This window comes from Corvus cornix, chromosome 2 (genome assembly GCF_000738735.6).
Source record: "Corvus cornix cornix isolate S_Up_H32 chromosome 2, ASM73873v5, whole genome shotgun sequence".
NCBI classification, from domain to species: domain Eukaryota; kingdom Metazoa; phylum Chordata; class Aves; order Passeriformes; family Corvidae; genus Corvus; species Corvus cornix.
In genome coordinates, this window is record NC_046333.1 from 55,703,626 (window position 1) to 55,730,659 (window position 27,034).

The 27,034-nt window shown below is 39.3% G+C and overlaps 1 protein-coding gene and 1 long non-coding RNA gene across 2 annotated transcripts in view; one reads left to right on the top strand and one right to left on the bottom strand.

The window, feature by feature from the left end:
- The window catches only part of CALCR (calcitonin receptor), a 156,303-nt gene that overhangs the window by 84,293 nt on the left and 44,976 nt on the right, over nucleotides 1-27,034 (top strand). The window contains exons 2-5 of the mRNA XM_039549564.1: nucleotides 4,102-4,189; nucleotides 13,593-13,746; nucleotides 16,920-17,030; nucleotides 24,771-24,883. Coding sequence (XP_039405498.1) covers nucleotides 4,142-4,189; nucleotides 13,593-13,746; nucleotides 16,920-17,030; nucleotides 24,771-24,883 — 426 coding nt within the window. The 5' untranslated portion in view covers nucleotides 4,102-4,141. The remainder of the gene's footprint in view (nucleotides 1-4,101; nucleotides 4,190-13,592; nucleotides 13,747-16,919; nucleotides 17,031-24,770; nucleotides 24,884-27,034) is intronic.
- Nucleotides 11-26,343, bottom strand: LOC109144557. Its single transcript, XR_002045402.3, has 3 exons — nucleotides 26,224-26,343; nucleotides 853-910; nucleotides 11-261 (listed from the first exon to the last, which is right to left on the bottom strand). It is a non-coding gene; the product is annotated as an uncharacterized LOC109144557 (long non-coding RNA).

Sequence of the window (27,034 nt, forward strand, 5' to 3'; positions counted from 1 at the left end):
CTTCCTTTCTTTCTTCCTTTCTTCCTTTCTTCCTTCCTTTCTTCCTTTCTTTTTCTTCAGAACTTGGCAGAGAATTGTTGTTCTACTGCCCTTTTAAATCTTCCATCTTACACCCTTCTTTCTGACTAAATTTGACTTCCCTTGTTGGCCTTGTGCAAATGGCTGTGCATGGAGGATTTTCCCACCTTCTGGATAATGCAGTGGTAACTGTTCATCTGTTCATCACAGCCTTGTTCATCACAGTACTACACCTGTAGACATCTGGACAGAGATAAAAGAGATGTCATTACTGAGTAGGATGCCGTGTTCATCCTCAGATAAGTTTCACGACTAACCCCACAGTGTCAGTGGTATTAGTATTATAGCTAAAGCAGGATTAAACACATAATGAGGTAAGTAAATTCTACATTTGCAAAGAAAGAAAGAACAACACTCAAGTTTAAATAACAGGGATGTTGTATGTAACTATTATAAGCAACAGGGGCTGAGGAATTAATACAATCATGAAAAACTACTGGGCTTTAGCAATCTACTTATGATTAATGCCGAAACATGGGTATTCTAAAATTGAAATGCATGAAGCATGTTATACCAACTTTATATCGAGTAAAGACATCATTGGACTTATGGAAAAAGGCTAAATACTATAGGAACAGGAACCAGCATAGCACCTAAAAAATTTTGGGAACTTCAACAAATGAAACAAATTTTTAGGTAATTCAAAACTGTATTAAATTGCCATAATAATCATTCTTATATAAGCTCTGGTGATCCCAAGAACTATCAGCACATTTTCTATAATTCCTGTTGTTTATTGTAATAAGCATCATCTCAAGAAAACCTCATGCATACCTTAAAATCTCTGCAATACCTATTCTTAAAACAGCGTGAAATATTATTGTTTCTCCATCTGTAATGGTAAAAAAAATAAATTAAAAACCCTATTTAAATCTATTTTAAAACTGTGTAGCTGAAAACTAATTTCCTGACCTCTTCATAGTGTGGCCCTATAGTGTGGCTGTGGAGTTAGCCCAAGTCGGGTGGTACTGAGCAGCCAGAAGAAGGCATGGAGAACAGCCTCCTGTGGGCACTGCTGCGGAAGCCCATGTGTGGTTGAGTCATGGTGTGAGTATGCACCAGGGAGCAGACTCTTTTCTGGTTCCACCCTCTGTTCCTGATAGCACAGCTCCAGTGCTCTGGGCTGTCCAGCTTTCCTTCAGCTGCAAGCACACTGACCCTGGGCTGTAGTGTCTGTGTAAAAAAGCGATTGTTCCAGCACAAAATACCCAAAACAGCAGGCACTTGAACATACTGCTTTGCACATCCCAGCTTGCCTGGCATGTCACACCTGAACCTGGATCACTGGAGATGGGAGCAGAGCCACAGAGGTGTTGGTTTGTTCCTCTGTCTGGAGGCTGACAGGGTCCATCTCCTGGGGTTCCCCCTGTGTGAATCTTTCTGCCTCACTGTTGTTTGTGCCCTGCTCACTGACCAACACTTTGTATTTGCATGTACCTTTTAATGTCAATGAGATCATCATCCTTGATCCAGTACTGATGCCAGCCTAAGTGTGCTGTAACATTATGGGCAAATGTTGTGGTTAAAGTAAAAAAAACCTCTTCTTAGTCAGGGGCTTCACAGTTTGATTGTTAAAATATTGTAGTTCAACAATTCTTGACATTTTTGCCACTGGAAAAGGCTTCTCTGAAAGAGAAAGACAAAAAAGGTGCTGGATTCTATCTGGCATGTCAGCTGTTCCTGTGGTTACAGCTGGCTAAAAGAAAAATGACTAGAAATAAATAGACTAGCTAAGATTCAGCATGGGAAGTAGTTCTTACTCATTTACTCGTATGTAGTATCATACAGTGCAGTCAATTTAGTTCACACAGGCGAAAATAATGTGTTAAATATTTTACAGATGGCTTTTTTTTAATTAACAGAGACAAGCTCAAGAAACATTTTAAATATCTCTTTCAGTACATAATAACAAATGTTCACAAAATCTCATGAGTATTAGATTTACCTGCATCTATAGCTGTTACCCAACGTGGTGCTGCAGGCACTCTAGGCACAAAGTGCAGGAAAAGCAGACATAAAGCAGGTAAATTCAGCTGATATTGATTTTGCTTATGCTTTCTAGGTCACAATATTTTGTTAATCTCTGTGCCATTTGTAGAAACCGTTGTGTACTTTAAAGCTGTTGACAGTTTGTAAGGCAAAGTGCTCCATTTGCCTACTTGATGCTAAATCCAGATGCAGCAGAAGTGAGGAGGCTTACAGGAATGGAGGCACCCACCAGACTGGCTTTACACCATGCTGTAGAACACCTTGCAGTGCAGTGCGTAACTGGATGAACACCGTGTTGTGCTTGTACGTCTGCTTACTGTACAGCTGTCCAAGAGCCACTGTTTATATGCTCTTCCTTAGTCTTTATTGTCAGTTTGAACTAATACAGACTGCAGGGAAGAGCCTGGAAAACATGCAGAAAACAAAATTCTGGGCGTTTTTCTCTGATCTAGCTATCCATTTATTGCTCCAATTGTGTTGTCTACCACTCATAATCTAATGCAAGTTTGTGGCTCACAGTGTAATTACATATTATTTCTGTATCATATGCATGTTGCATTACCGCTGTCACAGCAGAATGGTTCTGGCAAGATTCAGACAATTATAAGACTACTTCTTAGTAGAGTCAAATCCTCTGAACCCCCTTTGCAATCACTTCATGTTTTGTGTAATCTCAGTGACACAATTGCAACGATCCCACTGGATCATATGTGTAACATTGAAGTGCAAGTGCCACACCTTTATTACATTTTGACATTATATATTTCTGCTTTAGATGAGGACTGTATTTCATTTCCCCTCTGAAAATGGGTGACCTTCCAGACCATTTAAAGACGAGAAAAGCTGTTACAGTGTTGTTGCTGAGACAAATGTTACACAAGTGATTGTGTTGTTCGCTACATGTCAACTAGACTAAGTGCTCAAGTTCCTGTGCTTTATCCCATTCAATTTATGGGTTTCAAATGTGTAGGGTGCTCAAAGGATTGTTTGCCCAGGTAGAAAACACCTAACTTCTAGTTTTTAAGCTGTCTGAAAAATGGAGGTGTGTGAGTGCTCACTGTGTTACTGCAACTGAAGGTGATCTCCGCCACATGTTGCTCAGCACATATACCACAAGTGGTCTGTGACACATCAGAAGGCACAACGTGTTTTGACAAAAGCTGCATTTCTCACTTTAATGCAGAATTTACATTTTAATAAAACTTAAAGTGATGTGTTAATGCAAAGAGCTTTGCGTGCTTGAACTCCCACAACTGTTTTGTGCCCCTGGATATTTTTCCCAGATAGGACAGATGAGCGTTGATGTAAAACACTCTGAGGAAAAAACAGGAAACCAAAAAGTTGTTGATCCAGTTCCTTTCAAACCTGTGGAGTCGTGTCCATGCTCTGCCTCTCCAGTACTTGTGCTGAAGCAGTCTTGCTCGATGGCCTGAGGCTTACACTGCTGTGTGTCTATCCACAGCCCAGCCACCCAGCTGCATTATGGAGTGTAATCCCACGGTGTTGTTCCCAAGTTTCTCTTTTCCTGCCACACATGCTTGTTCACCTAGCTAGAGATTACTCAAACTCTGGCTTTCTCTAGCCCCATAAATATGAGTTTTGAGCTGCTATTACACTTGTCTGCAAACTGGATCTTTCTGGGTTTTGTAGGTCAGGTTTAAAATATCTGGATTATTTATAGGTCTGCAGCTCTGCATTAGGTTAGAAGCAGGTGAAAAAGGACAACAAAGGTAGCCTCAGCTGGCAAAGACCCAGGACTTAACCCAGATCTGCTGCTGGTGACACAGTGACATGGAGCTGTACCCCACGTCATTCAATCATCTGTGAACCAGAGATTCACAAAGGACACTAAATTTAAAGCATACCAACCTCCAGTTAAATCAACCTTGAGCACGTGTAAGGCTGGGGGTGCTCAAATAACCATGCACACAGAGTCCACTCTAAGTCTAAAAAGATGCTCATACACAAAGACAAGGAATTTATCATGGCAGATAAAGTCCAATACTGCTTTTGTTTTTGTTGTTTAATTCCCAGAAGGGTCATCTACAACGTGTCTCTCCAGGAAGACTCCACAATGAAAAAAACAACCCAGAGTTGCTTCTTACTCATCATCCTTCTAACTGTAAGTACAAGAAAACTGAACTGCTCATGACACCTGCCTTATTTAAACTTGTGACTATGTTAAGAAAAACGAGTACCAAGTGATACTTGTTATACTGCACAGGTGAAGAAAAGAGTTTCCTTAGTAATAAATTTCAAAAGGAGATTAATAAAATTACCTAATAAATGTTTGAACTTGAAAGTGTTATTTCTTGGTGAGACAGAACTGCAAGTCTGAAGAAGTTTATGCATCCGTCTTTTCGTTTCTGTGTTTTACAGGCTACAACATATCAGTGACATGGGAATATGTGTGGTTGAAAACTGCCCTTAATGTTGTTCTGTGAGACAAACTGACTTAAGTAGTGATTGATTTTCACTGTTTATAGTTGATCTGCTATTAGGAAAGCAACCGAAATAAAAAATAGTCGTATAAAGTCCATTTATTTAGTTCAAACGCTGTTTTCAACTGTTTCATATCAAAATTACATTTATTTTAATGTATGCAACATGGCTGAGTAATTGTGGTTCTAAATACGCAGTAAATTCATTTCTGCCTGGCTAAATACCTCTCACATAAATTGAACCCTTTTGCTGATGTCTACTTGCAAAACCTCAAATTATTAGTGATTATCATAAAATCATAGACATTACAAGTAGTCAGAATTGAGAATACTGCCCAAAACCTCAGTTACAGAATGATCAACATATGTCTGAATATTGCTATCGGGAACAAGCACCTGGACTATGCTGGTGTGGTCTGAGTAACTTGCATGATGGCTGCCAACTTATTCCCCATCTAACTCTATCTCTGTGTTCCTGAAGAAAGCTTTCTTCTTCTTGTGTTTTGTTGGTTAGGTCCTCCTGCCCCTCTGCTTCTCATCTTCTCTTTTAATATCTGGACATGAAATATCTCTGTGCATCTCCTCATCAACTCCCATGTTGTACCAAATACATTGGAGACCATAAGCGACTGCTCTCCCTGGTTTACTCATTGGGTTGTGTGTCTCCTCTCAGCCTAGCATAATTTGTCCATAGTGCTGTTTGCCACTTAAATTTATAGGCATAAAAAGATGGAAAGGAAAGTAGAGAATAGTAAGAGAATGATGGATAGAAGGAGGTGAAAACAATTAAATGAGATCATGGAGAACCCAGGAGAACAGCAAAGAACACATTACTTCGGAAAAATATTGAATTATTTCCACGATTCCACGATCCACGATTAGGATCCTCCATCAAAGAAGAGCTGAAGAGCAGGAGAAAGAATTGAAGAGAGTTAATACATTTCTGCTAACTTGGTCCCAAAAGAATTTTTCCAGAATTAGAATTGAGGAATCATCTCTGTGCTCGAGAGAAGTGTTCTACCCTGAGGTATATTGGAGTATTCTGGCATTTGTGATTATTTGTGGTGGCTGTTCTACCTATCCTGCAAGGGTGCGTGTGACAATGCACTGGCTATGAAATCACCCATGGTCAGAGATGTCTGTAACAAAGAGGCTGAGACAGACCAGCTTCCTTCTGGTTTGAATCCCATCTGATCTGCATAGCTTGATAGGGGTCTTGACAAAGAACAGCAATTCTTCTTATGAAAAGCCAATGCCAAATGAAGAAACAGATCCAGCTTATTTTGCTCCCAGTCAAGTGACAGGACTGTAAATATTCTGATAACTAAAATTGTCAACAGCACTTCTGAACACTTGAGGTGCTTTGACCTACAGCATGGGTTTGTAGGTCAACCTTGAAGGACTGATCCTCGCCCTGTTGTCCCGAGATCTTTTAAATCTCTCACCCATGAGAGCATGTGTGCAATGTTAGTTCTGTGCTCATCCCTGCAGTACTCCAGGGCTAGGATTTCTTTAAAAAACTCTTCAGTGAGATCTGCATCTGCATTCATTTCAAATATCTTTGCACCAAAGGGCGCTTCAGCTTCTGACTTCAATGGATAATTTAAGCACAAATTTCCTTACATTTTCACTCTTCCAATCTCTATGTGCCTTCTTTCCCTACTGCAGTGGGCATACTGTTCTCTACTTTGACATCTCTTAGTTTAATTTACCTTTCAGTAGGGAAGAAGCCAGTCACAGAACTAGACCACAAACAAGCTTTGTTTCCTTCACGAAATTTATCCAGAGTACTGTTGTTAGATCAAATATGAAAAATATTTTGGCTAAGCCATTTTTCCAAAAATTTCCCTATCTGTAGATGGTAGAAACTATTCATTTTTTGCATTTTATTTATGATTTGTAATGAGTAAAGAGTGCTCTTCTTTCAAAAAGACTGTTCCCACTCTGTTGGTTCTTCAAATCACTCCTTTGTTCCAAGAACTGTGAGACATCAGCCACTGTCTGAGGCTGAGGAAAATATAGTAATTAAAGTGATTTGTGACACAGGCATGAGTGATCTCCCATTCCTCTCCTCTACCCACCCCACAAGGCATCCTCTAGATCTCCATTCTTTGATGACTTTGATGGTTTTCTGTCATACTCTCATTTGTGACCTGCACTCTCAGTTGGTTACTGCAAGCTGCTGCAAAGCAGCGCAACTTTTTGTGGTCCTTGTTTTCTCCTTTGGGCTCCAGGCTCTCTGTTTGTGCCATTTGTCCCACTGAAGATGCTGGTGGTTCCCCTGTGGTGGTCCCCCTACTGAGCTGGGGAGACTTTTACCTGAAATCTCATCTCTTAGGGTAGCTGTAAGCCCCTAACACAATCTCAGCGTAGCCCTCTATGCAATGTTGGTGCTTTGCAGAAGACTTCCTCAGATTCATCTTGTATCTCTCCTTCAATGTCTTGTCACAGGCCCTGCTTACTTGGTGTGCACAGACATTCCCTCTCCACCACCTCTTTTAGACTTGTCACCAAGGGGGTTTGGTACCTTCTGATAGAAACCATCTCCTTTATGTGTGTAATTTTTTGCATAGAATAAATAGCACTTCCATGTACAGATCCATAATAACTCGTCTTTGCCAAACAAAACCTGAAGTGTCAGTTGTTCCAAAACCTAATTTAGAAATAAAAGCAACTCCTTATTTTCTTCCTCTTGGATGGATTCCCTTGATTTTGGATGCACAAGAATGCATCACCAGATAGCCCTCTACAGTACAAAGGGAATTTCATTAGAAAATATAACTGTTCATTATGTCTTAGTTCACTTTATACCTGATGCTCTCTAGTTTTTGGCAATTATTGAGAGCCACAGAATCTGGCTGAGGTTTGTTTCCTCAAGTACGTGAGCCCCTGTATGCTGAAGAAATTAGTTCCTCTCCTTAGTGCACATTTCTCTTCACAAGAAGGATGAAGCATCAGCGCAATGTGCCCAGCAGCATCAAACTGCTGAGAATGAGGAATAAGAAAAAGGTTTGGGTCTCTTTCCTGTGTGACCAGTCAATTTTTCAGGACACTGAGAGAAGAGATACGTAGTGTCTGCTTTATTTTGTCAAGTAAGAAATGTGGCTACAAATGGCCCTGGAAATGAGGATTGAAGAAGCAGTTTTTCCCATATACTCCAATTTTGTGTCCTGAGCCAACCACAACGTGCATAGTAAGGACTAAATAGGTGCTGCAGCTGAAAGCCATACTATTTTCAATTAGGCCCACTAGATCAATGCTGAATTTTAGAATAAATTTATTTTGAGCAAAAAACCAATTGCGCATGTTCACTAAGTCCAAATCCGTCAAATTGTTACCAAGCCTCTGTCATAAAGCTATGCAGAGTCTGGTACTTCTTTCCAACTCCTGAAAGACTCGTGAATAATTCCTGCTCACAAAGCATCGAAAATTAATTATATGGAAACCTAAATGTAATTTTTGGTAACTGCACAAACTGGTGTATTTTGGAATACAGCTGTGGTACAGTCGGTTCAAGCCTCCAGAACCCATTAGCAAAGCGCTTGCCACTGTGATGGGGCAGCTGCCCATGGTGCCCCTGTTTGAGCCTCACAGCTGGGGGGCAATGTGCACTGGTGGGGTGGTGTGGCCACCAACTCCTGGGCTCCTGCTGGGCTCCTGCTCCTGCCCAGCTCAGTGGCTCTCACTGTGAATCTCTGAAACACATACCTGTGCAGGTGTTGTGAGAACAAGCCTTTTCCTGCTTAGACAGCATCTCTTCCAGCATCTGGTCCACAGAAGACCTCCCATGGCAGAAGAGCTGCTGAAGACCTGTCACAGACTCCTTTGTCTTGCTTCTTCTGAGCCTTCTTGCTGTCTGGCACCTCAGGGAGCCCAGGGTCCTCCCTAGCCTTGGATGGTGAGATCCCCCAGGGTCTCATCACCTGAGACCATGTCTTTGGAAGCTGTTGTTCTGCATGCACATTTCCCTGTGTAACTATTTATGGGTTGCTTCACACTGTAAATACATGTACTCACAATTGCTGAAGCTGTTCTCAAGCAAGGGAAGCTCTGGAAAGCAAACTGCTGATATTTTAAGGTGGTAAGAACTAGTGTGAGAATTTGAGACTCAAGCAGCTCATGGTTTCCCAAGAAACAGGAATGCTGTATTCTGTTCTATTCACCCAGTTTCAGGGATGATCAGGATATTTTGACTACATCTCTGCTTTTTCTAAAAAACAAGGCTGTTGCTACACAGCTGATTGCAGTAAAGAGGCCTCTTACAAGATGATAATCAGGGCTGAAAAGAAATATCCATGAAGTATTCTGGATTAGCCCACACTTTTCACCAGGGTAACATGCAAGTAAAGCTTCTTCATGTAAGCAAATCTTGTAGGAATGGAAAAGGACTGTAAGATTTGTGACCTGCTTTTCATTACAACAAACTTGTCTTCATCTACTGTACCTGACAATCTCATGCTTGTTTAAATGGCTGCCAAAATCTGCATGGAAGTCATATGGGATCTCACTGAGATAATTACCATCCTGCTCCAACAGCAATAGAATATGGGACAATTCTAACATTTAGTGATTAAGTAAAACATGTCATGTTGTAGTATTTCCCCAAAGAAATTGCCTGCTGCCTGCTAGCACACTTGTGATGGATACAAATGATTATGTTTACTGAATACCATATGCTAATGACCTTCCTAAGGTATCACAGTTGTTTTCTTATCTGTTCCAACACTAGCAGTTGTGAAAAGTAGTTCAAACATAATCAAAGTATGAGAGGGGCTCTGCAACTCATCTAAATTATGCTGTGCTCTTTCTCTAAAATGGGACGTCCTGAAGAACAGGAGTTTAGTGATCCACAAAGTGATGACTGCACACAGCAGTTTTAAAAGAATTATACCAAGTGAATGTTTGAGCTGTTGAAATCAATAAAAAAAAGTTAGAGCATCCAGAATTTCTACTAGTCTGAGCTCACCAATAAGTGTTGCTAAATTACTATATTTAGCGGAAGGAGGGAAAAAGAAAATGACAGCTATAATCAAAGACTGCTACAAATGCCTTCTTTTCCCAAATGTCATGTATAGGTACTGTTAGTGTTCTGCAAGCTCCTTGATGGCAGAAGAAAAATATTTAGGGATGCTTGTTCATCATGTCCAATATTTTGTGGGAAAAAAGTGAAATAATTTTATGCTTACTTTATCTGGATTCTCTCTTGCAGAAATGGGTGCAGTCTTTCACAGGTTAACAGTGGTTTCTCTTACAGAAACCAGGGCACTGTTTATTCATTCCTGTATAGTTTAATAATAAAGCCAAATTGCTTTTCTCAGAATCCTTTATTCATTCTAGGTATAAAGTGAACGTCAGCATTCCCAGAAGCCTGGTATTTCTCTTTGTAATGATAATTCACTTTCTTATATCAGTCATTTGTCACGTGGTGGCTTGGTGGTCGTATGTATGACGTCATTTACTTGGACTTTTAGGAGTGACATCATATGTACGGCTGCTAAACTGCTGCATGGGACATCACTTAAACTGTTTTCTTCTGAAGAATTCAGTGTATTTTCAGGCAATGATCACATCAATTATTGTGAATTTTTAATTTCTCCCTAATAAAGAATGTTTATAAATTAATGAGGCATTCCGTTGTATAAACATCATTTATATTTACATCTGAAGTATCTTATGAATGGATGGGAAGGCTTTTTAATGGGTAGTAATGGACTCTGAACATTAAAAATTTCTTCCATATTTTGTAGGTTCAGTATATGTAGGTAGTTATGTTACCAGGTGAAGATTAATTGACCTTGGTTTTTTTGTGGTACAAATGTGTGTTTTAAGTCTTAATTCCTAAAATACATTGATATAACAATTAAAATGTAGTAGCAGATATGAGTCCTAATCATTAACTCCATGAGAGCATATACAAACACTGATACACAGAGATTCATGGAACATTCCCAGCCTCTCCTATTAACATGACACACTAATCTTTCCCTCCCATGCAGCCATACCCAAGCTCCTGCTATTTCTGGTAAGGGAATAATGATCCAGACATATCTTCCTGCCCCATTTGCCTTTGTCTGACCCCTACAGTAAGGAGTGAGGAAGACTAAAACAAATAATTACATCTGACATCACAAACTGCATCAAGATTCTTGTCTGACTGAACTGCAGGTGTATAGAGGCTAGATCACCACCCCACTGGGCTGACTTTGGGATGTCAGGCTTTAAATTCTGGGTGATGGACATGGGATTCTCTTGCACATGGTAAAAACCCCAGTGTTTCAAACATGGATATGACTTCTCCACCTCCAGCAAGCCAAAGAATTAATATTTCATTAATCTGCTGAAGTGGTAATCTGATTTTAAGGCAGAAGAAAATTGTGTTCAAGCTCCCAAGGCCAGCTTTTCAAATCTAGGCAAACAGAAATGAGTAATAGCAATCAAAGGAAAGAGTACATTTAAAAGGCATATCACAGATGAACAATACCAGTGACATACCTATGTATAACCCCTTAATTTGATTTCACACACAAACTATTCAATAACATAAAAAGTGCCTGGAAAGAGTTTTGGGCAATTAACTTTGAAAATCTGAGTCTCTGTGTTCAGTAGAAAGAAAAAGAAAAAAGGAAGGGAAAAAAATTAAAAAATAAAAGAATAAAAGAAAAAGATAATTTAAAAGACAACTGTAAATCTATTATTATTACTCCAATTTTTATCCAAACTTGCTTTTTTCATTTTACTGGAAGCCATTAAGTGATTTCCACTGATGAGCTTTAGTGACACAAATAGCATCCATATTTTTAATCTGTCTGAGTGAATTCCTGGCCTAAATGTGGGCAGCAGAAACTTTGCTGGCAATTTCAGCTGTGCCATGAGTGCTTTGTACAGGGGCAGTAGAATAGGCCTCCTGGTCACATGGTTGAGCACTCTGACATAATTTTGTACACAATCCAGGACATTTAGTGTATCCACCACCACGCACACACTGCAAGTAATGAAACTATCTATAAGAGTAGGATGACTTTAGTGTCTGAATTGTATTTCACACCTCAAAACCATCATCCCACACATGGATGTGTTCCCAAACTGGCCCAGAATTGCAGAAGAAAGGTGTTGCCACAGAAGTCCTCCTAGCTTCCTGTGATGAAACTGTTATTTCTCTCTTGAATACAAACAGCTTGGAACTGAGGTATTATTCAGGATAAGAATGGGAAAAATTAGCATGGAGTATCTATTAATTACTTCAGAGAAGCACCAGAGAATGTGACATGGATATGGACATGAAGGGCTAAGGCAAAGCTGAGGGTATCTGAAGAACCTCATCTGCACTTTCCTGGGCTGGATTTAGGATTTGGTTTGCCTGGTTTTTAAATGATTCTTGGGGCCTCCAGCTGCTCCCCTTAGTCTTTTTAAAAGTTAGGGATCTGTGATGTTTGTCTTTGCTTCTGTATTTCCTGTATTTCCTAATTTTCTAGATAGTTAATTTTTCACATGGATGGCCAGAAGAAATGTTCCAAATGGCTTCATTGTCCAAGTATATCTTTGGCGGGGGGGAGGGGAGGGCTGGATGTATACATACACCTAAAATTTATATAAAATTATCTCTTCCAGAAAATATTTTCCTTCTTATTCCTCCTATTTTATTTCAAGCACCTACTTAAGTACAGCAAGATTGACTGCCTCCATGTCCTCCAGCTAGCAGGTGTATGCAGTTGAGAATGTCTGTGTCAAAAGAGATTAAATTAGATTAGATTAGAAAAATATAATTTTTTAGATATAAGAGTATAAAAATATTAAACTGACATGGCTTGGCATAGAAGTATCAGGATAAAAGTACTGGCTTTCTTTTTCAATGAGGTCCTACATACTGTGGTTTTGCTGTGTATTTTACCAAGGTGTTTTAGCGTGCAAATGGGGAAAAAAGTAACATTGATGCAATACAATAGCCTGGGATGTGCAGTAAAAAAGGGGCAGCAAAACGTAAGAAGTAAGCCAATATTTGAACTTTCAAACCTGTCATGCTTTCAGTTCAAACAACTATAAATGCATGCTTAAAGATCTCTGTATTAGCATTTGCTGTTAAAAAGGTCAAGTTTGCGTCTTTATGAGAGTCCTGGATTTTGAAGCGGCCTGCAAATGAGTCTGAATGTGCTTGTGATGGCTTTGGTACCATTTAGTATAAGGGAAAACAGAGGGTCATGCTAAGAAAGTGCTACAAAAATGTTGCTTTTGTGTGCGGAAGCAGAGGAACTAATAATTTACTATCACCTTCAAGCAGAGTCCTGATACAGGACGGAGGCAAAACGGAACAAACTAAAGCCCCACAGATCTCTGGTCACACACCTCCACTGTACAAGGGAGGGAGGGAAGGAGGGAGGGAGGGAGGGAGGGAGGGATGGATGGATGGATGGATGGATGGATGGATGGATGGATGGCAAAAGAACATAGCTGACCTCTCTAGCTGAGATCTTTGCCCTCCAGAGGCAATGATCCTTTCCTTTAACCTGCAGGCAGCTCAGAATGGGATAATTCTGAAGATGCCACTAGATCAAAGAGGACCTTGCTCTTTAGACTATCAAATTTAGAGAGTCTGCTTCGGTACTTAACTAGAATCTAAGGTCAGGTATCGAGGTTTAAACTCTACCCTGTGTTTCTATGACCTTAACAGTTACTGAAGCTCAAGACGTGACATAAAACAAGAAATAATCAGTTCAAAGCAAAGGCTGTGTCACTGAGGTATTTTGTCTGCACAGTCTAGAGAGAAATCAGCACTAGTAAGCAGAAATACATAGGTTTAACTTTGGGAAGATAGACAATTTTCTTGCAGACACTAAATGAAATTAAAAGATTTTGAAGACCTTATCAAGTATTTAAAAATCCTCTCTTTGCCAAGAAAAATGGCTTGGTTAAAATCTTCTGTTTTAATGAGGTAAACTAATAAAATTCAGCACTTACTTTGTAAATAGTACAAGTTTGAAGAATTCATTCTTTGAAGAATGAATAATAGAAATTTCTGGTCCTCACTTTTTTTTTATTTAATCCTCTTTGTTTATTCAGTTGTACTAACAACTTTTCCTTTCCGTACAGAGAATTGTTCCAAGTCTTTCTTCTACTGTAAATTATACTGATCCTACATTAGAGCCTGTAGTAACTGAAAATTCAGTCATACGACAGAAGATAATAGATTCGCAGTTCAAATGTTATGAGAGGATGAACAGAGCTCCTCCATACAAGAAAAAAGGTAAAAAGGGTTTTTTAAATATCTGTATTTTACCATGTGTGGTTATATAACTATAAAGAAATTCTTCTCTATACTGACCCATAGTCTTCCTCAGGGTGCAGTTTCCTTTCCACAAACAGTAATTAAATTCACACTTACTTAGCATCCTCCTAAGTGCAGAGAAAGAGAAAAGGCTGGGAGGAGCCAAGGAAATGAACAGCTCTTCCTTCCTCTGTCACCTACATTTCTGGCACAGTGCTTTCCTGCTTGAATCGCTCGTGTTCTTGCTTCGGGAATAGCATTTTCCTAAACCTCTCAGCAACGTCACACCTGATTGTGAATCTTAAATACAAATGTTGTTCTGTTTGCTCCACTCACTGTTTCAATTTTTTTGTCATTTCTGTATTGACTGCTGGCTGTCATGCTCTGTACCAGCACAAGTTCCATGTATTCTATATCCAGCAGCAACAGTAGGAAAAATAAGTTTGTAAAACACTGAGCACTCATCTTTACTGAATATGAGGCATATGTGAAAATTAATAAAAAGGGAAGACAAGTAATAGCAGTGCTGCAATTGCATAATATAAAACAGCATTTCTGTTTGGGACTGAGTGTTCTGGCCATTTTTTCTCACAGAAGATATGAAAGAAGATATGAGGAGCTAGAGAAAAAAAATGTCACAGTGTGACACATAGTGTGAGACTTCTGCAAGTAAACAACAGATACTGAGGACACAGTTTAAAGGGAAAATATATTTTTAAAAATTAACGAAAACACCTGACCTAATAGAGGTGTTGATAATGTGGGAATTTTTGTAATACAAGAATGAAGACATTTCTACCGCTCTTTATCTTAAAAGTTTTACTGGGCTCTGTAAAACTCAAAGGTGGGTTAGATGTTGTCTTGATGCAGAAATATTTGGGAATGAATAAAGAGATTCCCACTGCTTAAAATAGGTTTTAATTCAGGACAGTGTTGGGGAATACCCACAAGCAGTTAAACACAGCTATGGGATAGAAAGAATGATGTTTCAGGCATGAAAAAGCCTTTTAGTTGCTGGACTTGTGGGGGAAATAACTTACATTTCTTGTTAGATTACTCTTTTAGTCTCCAGCTCTGTAAACACCTAGTTTTTGCATCCATTGCTAGTAACCACTGGACTCACCTTTCTTTTGCACTTTGCTGGTGTGATAAATTGCAAAGGGCGGGTTTTCCAGCATCAGCTGGGAATTCATATGTATCAAGACATGAATTCCTAGTAGTGCTCTCAAGGGCGGCATTATCGCAGGAGGAAAGCAGGGCAGTCTCTGCATTCCTTCAGCTGGCAGCTAGGTTTAAGTGATGCCATTGGGGGCTGTTGTTTTCATAGCAACATGCACTTAATTCCTTTCTAACTCAGAATGGAGACAATGGGTGAGTAAGGAATGATGCCAGCACCACTGAAGTAGTATTCTGAACTGAAGACATAGTAAAAAGAGGATCTCAAGCACATGGAAACACATCATCACCCCTCCAGAACAGCACAGTGTGTGTGTATATATATGTGTGTGTATATGTATGCATAGATAGATATAGATAAATGTGTGCATATATATATACATCGTGTTAGTTACCTTGAAAGCCCACAATGTAGAGATTGACCTATGCGATTATTCTTCTGTATCAGGCCAGGCAAAGAATTTAAAGTTTTAGAACTACAAATTCCCTCCAATTCCATTTGGCACTACTTTTCAAATACAAGCTCAAGTTATAATCATTCTCTACTCTTCTTTTTCTTTGATATTACAAAAATATTCCTAAAAGTCTTTCAGATACATTTCAAAGATATAGAAGAACATGACAATGCCTGAAGGAAAGATAACAAACTGCTGATACGATGATTGGTTAATTAAGTAAACAAGTAACATTAGCACATTTAACTTGATAACTGAAAAATATATGTGCATAAAATCTTAGCTAACGAAGAAAAAGTGTACATAAAAATTTCCTTTTTGAACAACATCTACTCTGGAAAAAATTAATTTTGAAATTTTTTTGCTTTCCTTTATTAATCAACAACTGCTTTACTTACAAACAGTTATTGGTGCAAATTGGAGCAATTCAGATGTCTTTTTACAACTTTCTTGCTTCAGTAAGAAAGTTTAGCTGTGGATAGTTTCAAAAGCTCTAGAAGCAATTAGTTAGCCATATGTTAACAACTTTCGGTGGTTATTAGGTGCCTTCTATACGATTCTTTCAAAAACAGCCTCCATTTTGATACTTCCTCAGGCCCAGAGTAAACAAAAAGCTAAGAGGTATCTTTTCATTCTATTTCACTTTAACCTGATGGTCTTGATGATAAATACTTTGTCCCCAACACAAACTGTTTTTGAATGGAAAATAACTAGGAAGTGCAGTGGGGTTTTAATGTGTTTCTTGTATAAATCCACAATGAGTCATGTTACAGCACAATTTTCGAGGACCATAGCAGGTACAGTCCCTGTAATGGGGATCAGCAATGAGCTGTATTCTGCCTCCCGGCATTGCTGCTGTTTGGGGGCTGGAAACATCCCACAGACTCAACAGCACCATGCCCAGAAGGGGCATGAAGAGGTCACAGCATGTCTACCTAGACAACATCAGCAGGCAGAATCTGCATGTTACAGATCAGTCTTGCACCTGCTTCACTGGATTTTGTAGTTGCATCACCGATGTCTGGTGTTGAACAAGGCAACAGCCTGGCAGGGACCTGTCTCTGCGCATGCTGCTTTTAGCTGGGATGTCTCTACAAATGTTTCCTACCTTTACATTTCCAAAACCCGGTTTTCAGAGTTACTGAGCAGCAAAAGATGAAATGAAAAGTGGGTGTCTCATAAGTCTATGGGTACCACTAGTGTGCATGCTTAGAGCTGATGACAGAAAGAGGACCAAGGAGAGAAATTTGAAGGATTGGATCCTACATTCAAAGTTCAGTTCAACAGGCTTTAAAACATGACTTTCTGGTAAAATGAACACCACCACTAACATCAGGTCAGCAACCACAAGTACCTTGTAGCAACTGAATGCCACTCTAAGTGTAACAATAACAAAGGCCTGTATTACAAAAAGAAAACTTGATTGTCTGCAGGCAGCAATATTCCTCAAGAGGCTAGAACAGAGCGGTTCAGGAGGGACTTTATGTTGAATTAACTCCTGCAATTGTCTTAAATGTCCAGGTCTGTTCTGCAACCGAACATGGGATGGCTGGTTGTGCTGGGATGACACACCTGCTGGAAGGCTCACTGCTCAGAATTGTCCGGATTATTTTCCAGACTTCGATCCAACTGGTACAGTATTTCTTTTTACCATTTTATCTTTCAAAGGATGTCTTCAGGACATTTGTGCCATCGAGTGGATGCGCTCAATCCAGTGGCATTTTTGCAGCACTGTGAAACCTCAGAAAGTTTGGCTGAAATTAAAACACATCAAGCTTCTGGGTTCCCTAATTTATATATTTTCATTTAAAAAATATTTTATATGTATTTATATTTATGTAAATATAACCCATGGATTTATGGAACCTAGTTTATGAAAATGTCAACTTCTGAATTATAACATCAAAGTATTCTTAACACCTCATTCTAAGTTTTTATAATGAAGAGCAAATGCTTATGTGCTTGCAGTATGTATCAGTATGCTCTTTATTCAGTTTTTATTGGAATATATCATTTTATGGAAGAAGATGAGCAGAAATAATGTCTCTGAGTTTCAGTTGTTAGCTGAATTCTCCATACAAATACTAGAATCAGACTGAGAGAAGTAATTGAAGAACATTGAAAAGGAAAAATGAAAAATCAATGAAGTATTTCTAAATATATATGAGGAAATATTAGACACAAGTTTAACTCTGCAAAGAGTACCATTTGAAGAGAGACACAGTCATGTGCTCCATGCTCAGGACATGTTGTTTATAGGCGGTGCTTGATGCCACACTGTGCTAAATTCCACATAGTCACAATGCACCAATTACAGTTAAAATCAATTAAATTAAACATTTGGGAGGGTGGGTACATAAATCTAAACATTTTCAACAAGCTTAAACCAAGCTGTATGTGCCAAACTGGAAATGAAGGAAACAGACTATTACATAGCTGTGAGTTAATTACCCAGCATCATTAGCTAAAATTGATGATTTTCTTGAGCTTTTTGCTTATTTAGAAACTGAGGGGTTTCCAGGTTGGATCAAACCCAGTATGCATTTTGCTGAATCCTGTTTACAGTAGCAGCCAGATTGATTGTTATTTCTGCTCTTCATAAATCAAGCTGTCCATAGTTACAGAATTCACGCAGCAGGTGGGAAATCTCCGATGTCAGAGTGTGAGGGGATTCAAACCTCCATTCAATCTTTGGTGAAGAAACGTCCCTCTTTCCAGTGGAAGAAGGCATTGGACAGGATGGATTGAAGGAAATCTGTTTGCTCAGCAATTCTCTGCTTGGAAAGTGAGCTCATGGGGCAAGGTCACTATCCACTTCCTGTGGAAACACCCTGAGACCAACCCCACAAATCTTTGTAGCTTACATTCCTGAGACAGACAATGGGAACCAGATCACACGGTCTTGTCTTTTGTGCCCTTTTTTTGCTTTCTGACATGCAAGACTTGACCTCTTTTCTGTACAGTGCCATAGTTTTCAAGGAGGAGTCTTGCAGCAGCATCATGCTCATGGCTCATCATTGGCGCATCTGGGGACAACAGACTGAGAAGCTGAGGCCCTCAGCTGCAGGACTGCCTTTCACTCAGATCTCCCTCTCTGTGGACAAATGCTTCAACCATTAGACTATTTGCACAAAAGATTCCAAAAGAGCATTTTAGAAGAATTGGGAGAACTTGGTTCAGTTCCACAGAAGTGCCCACGTTCAGGAGAGAGCTTGAGGCTCTGGATCCTGAGGTTACACAAGCCTTTTCCTGTATGCATGTTAATAGTGCTTCTAGGATGGGGTCTGTACCTTCTGCTTCAGACCCCATTTTATTCATGATATCCTTCCCATAGAGCAACAGCTCACTTCATGAACAGGAAGATTTACTACAAGTCTTTTGCTTTCCCTGCTTCCCTGGTTTTCATAGAAGAAAAAAAATTGTGGAACTAACAATCATAGTTTGTGCATTCTCCATGCAATGCTCAGCTTGTACCTGCAAAAGTGGGTGTTGGGCAGCCTTGTGATCACAGAAGTTTCCCAATGACTAAAGGTCCTCATCCTTCATAGAGGGGATGATTTCAGAGCCACTCTCCTGCTCACTCCCAAGCCACCTATTCTCCACTTTTCCATTTGTCTGTTTGCCTCCAGTGACTCGTTCTGAACTAATTGCTCTGCTACAACAGCGCTCTTCAAAGTAACACTTGAAGCCATCCATGGAGAAGCATCTCACTCCACTTACTAATGCTTATTAATGCCAAGGCCTGTGATTGCAAATCACTCCTTAATGTACAAATACTTGTCACAGAATCTGGCCCACAGTGTGTGCATACTGCAGTTACTCTTTCTGCCAAGTTTTAAAAGTTGAAATTTGGCAATATTTTAGTATTCCTGTTCTCTGTACACAGCCGTAGGAAGAAAAGCCCCCTCAAGTAATTAATTTCCTACTGTTATCTCTGCTGTCCTCTTTAAGAACAATACCTGTGGTCCTCTGGACCCAATATTTTCCTCTGCCATATTTCTGTTCTCCTCATCAGCACCTCTATCAGCGTCTTTCCCTGCATCCTGGTCAGTCAACCCTGTTTCCCAGTTTCAGCAGCACCTCAGCATCTCCTGGTTGAGGCAGAGCTGCTTTCCTAGAATAGCTGTTGAGTAACCCAGCATGTGTTACAGATGTGGCATCAAACCAGTGGGTAGTCAGCCTTTGCTTTACAGGTGCTGGTTGTCACATGGATACTTAATAAAGTAGGAGGAAGACAAGAAATAAGGGGGGTGTCTACAAGTCTGTCAACTGCTAATGAAAATGGCTGCCACTTACAGGTGGCCAAAAGCACAGACTGAACTGTCCTGAGAAGTCTGTCAGGTTTTGTGTCACAAGCCATTTTTTCCTTTGGTAACTTCTTCGTGTTAAACAAAATACAGTTGGATTTTCTGCTGAGAAACAAAAAAAATCATCCTAAAAAATATCAATTTCCCATGATGAAAAATGTAGCGACTGTCAGATTTCCTCCCCATTGAGTCTGTGATATCCAAGCACCTCAGTAGGTATTTTAGGCATGCAAGTAACCCCATGGAATTCTGAAACAAGTATTTCATGCTGTGTTGCTTTGGGCTGCACCAAGATCTGCAGAACCACTGTGTTTCAGCTAATTGATAGCTATGTCACTTCATTAGGAGACCATGTATAGCTTTGAGACCTGTAATAAAATAATGTCTTTCCTCTCCATTTTTGTTCTTTGATACTTACATCCTTCATAATTGGAAAAGTGAAACATTATTGTCAGCATAGTATCAAGTCCTTCTCCCATCTGTATCTGTGGGTACCAAATACCAGCTCTCTATCTGACCCCCAACAACATTCAGCATTGATGCCAAGAAGAAATTGATAGAGTATGTTAGAAAGTAAACAAGGTGAAATCGTATTCTGAAGAAAAGAACACAGAAACAAAGTGAAGAAGAACATACTCAGTGCTGTTCATTTTCTGTCTGACAACTTCACAGTTAGCTACCCAGTGTAGTCCCACTTATTTCACTGAACTTAGATCAGCTCTTACTAGATAGGAATCTGTGTTCTGAAAGAAACAATCTCCTCCTTGCAGTGCACATCATGCGCAATGTGATAATGCATAAAAACAAATCAATTTGTCTGGAAAACATAACAAGACCTACTGCTTTAATGCCAGTGACAGCAGGAAACTCGTTGTCTCATCCACTTCTGGCTGTGAAGCTCTGAGCAGGGCTATTTTATATGCTCCTATTCAGGCAAGATTCAATTCTCTTGAATTGTATTTTATATTCATATTTTAGACAGGTTAATCTTTGGTATAATCCTCTAAAATGGTTCCAGGTCACACTGAGATTGGTAGGAGTTTAGCTTTTGAGGAATGCCATATGCACTTCCTGCTGGCAATATTCTTACAAATGAAAGAAAAGAAAAAGCATTGTGGATATAATGGCCTTCTATTAAGGCAGGTGTGTAGAGGGCAACAGGATGAATGGAGCCCTGCCCAGTGCCACCCGTGGGCTGTTTGGTTTGTGGCAGGGGAGTGTTACACTGCCCACCTCATTGTCTCTGTACAGTGCATTTAGTCAGGATTAGTTTGGCGCAGTCACATAGCAAGGGAGCCAGATGTGCAAGTATTTTTGTGGCAGACACACCTTTTCATCTCACTTTCACTCTCTTTGCTTTTTGGCAGACAGCAGCATTTAAGAGCAGTATCCACCCCACTTTGTGAGCCAAAGCCACATTTAGCAAATCTTCTCTCAGTTCTCGCCTTTGTTGGGTTTCTGTCTTTAGTTCCCTTTTGTAAACTATTACTCAAAACTCTTGATGTAGTTCCAGAAAGATATTTTCTAGAAGTGCAATTTGGAAACAAATCCATATGCATCCATAAGCAATTAGATGATGATTAATCAGATGATAATTAATGTGTTGTTACCTCTCACAATTGAAGAACACGCATGTACAGCCTTGCCTTCCTGCTCTGACTCTGGGAGAGCCCTTCTCTTGCTGCCACAAAATGCAGATTGTGGCTGAATTTAACTAAAATAGGCAATTCTGGATTTCTGCTGGTCCTATTTTCTTGTCTTGAAGTGATATAATTCAGACAATTATAAATAAGACAAATCTGAACTCTTTGTACAGCTGCTTCTTTTCTCCTTACCCTTCTGTGTACTTCTGTCCAGCTCCTTAGCAAGTTTGACAGCTATATTTTAAAAATCAATTCCTATCCCCATAGTGCCCAATATGACTCTTATACAGATTCTAGTTCTGCTGACTAAGACGCTCTGAAGACAGTGATAATCCTTCATTTACTAGGACACTGGAATTGAAGTTTTCTAGGGTCTCCATTCCATTATATGAATTTTTTTTTCGTTTTTGAAAAAGTTTCTTCCAGAATATTTTACTAAGGATGTAAGTAAATCAGATGTGTTATATCAACTATTCCTTCATCAGCAAAACTAAGCACTGCACAGGTCTATCTAAACAATGGCAAAGAATCCAACATCTAGTATGTGCTGAGCATGACTGCAACAGGGGATAGCTTCTTTCTTCTTTCATCTTATAACTCAGCAATAAAAAAAACTTTGCTTATTTTGATTGCTGTGTTTTGATTCCTATGTTGACTCCTTTAACATGTGCTAGCTGTAGAGCTGGTCTAATTGTGAAAAGCCTGATTGAAAGAGCTATCATGTTGTTCCAGAGATATTAAGATATTTGTTACATGTAAATGACTGAGGGTTTTTTTATGAAAATATGATTTACAAAAGCATTATTAGTGCAACAAAAAATATATATGCAAATAATTGCTACTGGTTAATTTTTCAAGATACTTCACTAATGCCATGAAACTTCCCTTGTGGATGAGATTCCTCTCACCCATTTTCCCCAGACAGCTCTTGAAGTGTCTGTCTCTCTCAGTTAACTGCAGAAATCCTGTCCAACTGCCTGTGAATTATGTAACTTTAAGGTTGCTACTGTCAGGCGAGATCAGTCCAATGTGATGTCACTGATCTTCCACTTTGAATAATGTGATACTCAAGTGGTGCTCTATCCAAGCTGATAGGGTACAGACAGAGCCTAAAAAATTAGTATTTACACAATATTTTAATAATCAAAAAGCCCACGCTTCCATTTTGCCTTGCTAGTGTTGTCCTACCCAGCCTTGCAGGTGTGTATTTTTTCAGACTTCACCATAATCTTCTGGTTAGCACAAGAACCAACACATGCCCGGGTTCATAATTCCCTACCCAGTACGGGCCACTCTAGAATAACTTGCAGTAGAACAGTGGTTGGATTGCAGCTTTGTTTTTGCATAAAAGAATACATTTAGAAGAGATGTTTGACTTGTTTGAGTCTCTGGGAAGGACAGTAAAAAGGGCTTATTCCCCAGTTGTGTATTCTCACATCACAGCAAGGAATCCACGGGGCATGGGCACTTTCAGAGTAGGATCAGCCGTGTTTGTCTGGCTTCAAGGAAAAGTATGAGGCGAAAGGTTTGTCTCTAACTTAGAGAGGCCACATTATACTCTGGCAGAGCGCCTACCTAGACACTGAAGTACAGAGATGATGGATGACCTTGCCATACGCACTCTGTAGCAGATTAACCAAAGCTGTGCACTTTGCAGAGTGCATGGGATAGTGCAATGTTTGCACACTGTGTTCCATGGTAGCATGACCATTAATCTCTCCTCTATGACTGAAAACTTTTTCCAGCATTTGATAGCATCTGGCGATGAGTAAAAGGGAACTCTGCTACACGGGCAGTCTGAGATTATCTCCAAGCTGCAGCAATGGAAGGCTCAAATAACATGTACTGTTCCTCTTGGTATCGTTGATGCACGTATTGATTTTTAACAAGTCCCCCAAAACAATGATTTGAAATCCACAATCATTTCAAAACTATGCTGTGTTCTGGAGGATTTTTTGGTTTTTGCTGCAATGGCACTATATAAAGTGTACTTCTAGTCAGAGTAAGATAACTCAGTCTGTACAATCCTTACCTTACCCATATGATCAGTTCCTTTCTTCGGGTTGTATAGAGGGAATATGAATCTTACAAATTAATAGAGCCATTAATCACCAGATGAGGAAAAGTAACTGGGATTGTTGACCACAAAAAATGAAAATGTGTATGTTCAAATGGGTGTGGGCCCTGTAAAAGTGTATTGACTGGAAATGCTGATAATCTAAGTATAAAGCCAAACAAATTATAGAGCGAGAAAAGGAAATTCAAGGTAGACTTTTTAGACTATTTTAAAAGTCAGACTTGAAAAACCTTTTTTTTGCATGTGTCTGTGTCACTACCTAAGAAAACATAAAATAATTTAAGTTTACGATCTTATCCTGTCTTTGTTACTTGGGCAAACATTCCTGTGGCTCCCATGTGGCTAATGCTTGAAGGAAGGCCAAAGGAACTGGTCCAAAACCTGACAGGCAATTAGGAGTGACCGTCTGTGCCTCAGCATCCAAGGTGTCCCCAGCAGGAGTGTGAGTGTGATGGGGGGACACGCACACATCTGCAGCTCCAGGCATCCCTCAGAGCTGTGAGCTACTGAAGGCCCACCATCCCCCCACCACAGTAAAAGGACGTGCAGAGGAGCACGAGCCTGGAGCGTGATCCATATGGCAGGGATTTCGGGAAGTAAGCCAGAGCCACCTGGACTAAGAAACCAGCACCAGAGACACCTGTGTAGAGGCCAAAGACACATCACATTATTTAAACAGAGAACTCTGCAGCGATCTTAAATTAAACTGGACAAGTGGTACCAGTGCCAAAATGTTTGTGAGGCTGCTTGTCTCTGTGCCTGCATGCTGTGCAGACCCTGAGGAGAACAAGAAATGCTCCTGCTCTCCATGTCAGGATTCCACCAGCATGGAGGTTGGGCAAGACTCTTCCACTCCTCTGCACAAAGAGAGCACTGGCTTGGGGCTGTTGACATCTCCAGCACCCAGGCTCTGGTTTATATACTACTGACTGCCCTTTATGCAGTATTTTTAACTCATTTAACCCTGACACCTGAAACCCCTCACACTTCCTTCAGGTCTGGCATCAGCACCTAAGGTTATTTTCTCTTCCATAAGTTGCTGTCAACAGCCTCTTTAAATGGATTACTATCAGCTAAATACTGCATCTGAATGAAGGTTGAGATGTATACTCTAGTGGATTCTGGGCAAAAGGAGACATCTAAACAACAACTTTACCACCAGATAAGTCTCAGAAAAAAACTAAAACAACAAACCAGCGAGATGCATATGAATTACACTGGTTGAAAAGCATTTGGATTTTATTACACAGACATTTTGTTCCCAAATAAAGAAATTCTTTTCAATGGGCTTTTTAATGCATAATATGTTTATGTTAAAATAACTATTATTGTAATTTATCATCAGAGAGGGCTTCAAAATATTGTGATGAAACTGGAAATTGGTTCCGCCACCCTGAGAGCAACCGGACTTGGTCCAACTACACCCTGTGCAACTCTTTCACCTCTGAAAAATTGAAGGTATGCTGAAGTTAAAGGGGCAGAGGTTGTTTGGCAATGGTTTTGGGCTGGGCTAGCAATAAGACTTCAGAGAGACCAGAACAGCCCTATCTTTCAGCTTTATTTTCTGCACAAGATAAAAACAACATTGCTCTTGTGACTTTAGCTTATCCAAATTTTTTAGTGAGTGCTCAAACCTAAGTATAAGTTTGCTGTGGGGTGGTTGATTTAGTGGTAATTCATGTGACAAGTTTTGCAGTATTTTTGAAATGCATTTTTAATTCCTATGATTTTTCCTGATTGACCAACAGTTATAAAATAATCTTTTTGAGTCTCAATTTTGCTTCCTGTAACAATAATATTCCAAGATGTTGATGTCTTCTCTGCAAGGCTATGTAAGTTAAATTATTTTTATTACATTTACAAATGTAAGTCAAAATTATTTTTCTTAAGCAAAGAGTATCACCCTGTATTCACACTCTTTGAAAATAAATATTTATGAAGGCACCGTCAATCCAGAAAATCTTACAAACATGAACAAATTTAACTTTGAGTTTTACTGAAGTAATTGAGACTATTTACAATAATGAATTAGGCATTTACATCAGTATTGTCATAATCAAGTTGCTAAACTGAAAAAGAACTAAATATAAAAGCACCAAAAGAAGCAAAGAGAGAGAAATCTGAGAAAAGCTTAAAAAAATTAAGTTAGGGAAGCTCATAAAAATAATATATTTCTCAAATGCAGGTGGAGCTCCAGGAAAATCTGATTACAGATTTGTGACAGAATAATTTGTGACTATTTGGAATAGTGGAAGGAAAAGTTTCAAGAAGTTATTTGATTTAGGGTTTGTGTTGGAGGACCTTTTTTTATGTAGCTGAAAAGCAGTATGTAGTTATATTCAGTAGTAACTCATCCCAAAGGGCTTTGGAAAAGTCCACTGGACTAGGCAGGAGGTGAATTCTAAAGGTATTTGCAGCATGATGAACCATCATGGTAAAATGCGGCTCACCTATGTGACATGACAAGAATAATAGTAACAATATGAGCTTACAGAGGCATTACATGGAAGCACCATAAAAATGTAATTTTTCCAGATGTTGGCACATGTAAGGAGGCAAAAAATCTAGTTCTGTTACCTATTATCCATGCCTTCCAGAAGAAGAATTTTGAACATCATTCATGCAGAGAACAGAACACAAAGGAAAATCATATGCACATCATGATTTTTCTGAAATGAAAAATTATGGAAAATGCAGAAAGAATCTATCTTTACAGAAATGCCAAGTTGGATTATGACCTTTAAACCAATTCTTCAGTAAACAGAAATGTGCTTCATTTGTAGACTATTTCTACTTACCTACACATAATATAATTAACTGAGTCGAAGGAATTCTCTTTCCTCAAGTGAAGAATTCTGGAGAAACAAGGAAGAACATTTAAGTTCTCTAAATCCAGGATAAAAAGTCTGAATAAACAAAAAATTTAATGAGTCAGCATGTTATATAAGTCCTATATGTCAGAAGGACATGACAGGTGGCCAGTTCAAGGAATGCAGAAATTAGTAAAAGTGTTCATTATCTGTTTGAAATTAACTGAAAATACCAATATGCTATACTTTTGAGACAGATCACTTAAAAAAAAAAATTTTAGCCAGTTCTTAAGAATGTACTGATAGACCATATGCTTTGTTAGCTGACATTTCTGTCCATTTTGATCTGTCATCATTGTTATATTTCAAAGGCTTTTTAAACATTTGGCATAGTAAGTTTGCAGGATGCAATCAAAAAAGCAGTGGCTGAGTCCCAAATACACAGTTAATTTGGCAGTTGAAAACTGAAAGTTAGATAGATTGAATAACCAAGAATCCTCCAGGGTGCACATAAATTTGCATGTAGCTGTCTCAAGGCTTTTCCTACTTTTAGCTCTTTCAGGCTATAGGTTGTGTAATAGATAGGCAGAAAAAAATCTTTTTGAACAAGTCATCTGCAAATTAAATTCAGGCTTTAAGAAAATATCCCTTTAATGTCATGAAAAAACACAGCAACCATGTAGTACGAAGTGGAAGAAATATCACGTACACAGGTAAACGTCTCCCACTACTCTGTATTGGAGAAAGTCGTCTCATCTTCTCCACACTCAGGTCTGTCCTGCCTGGGGTTGCTGGTGCT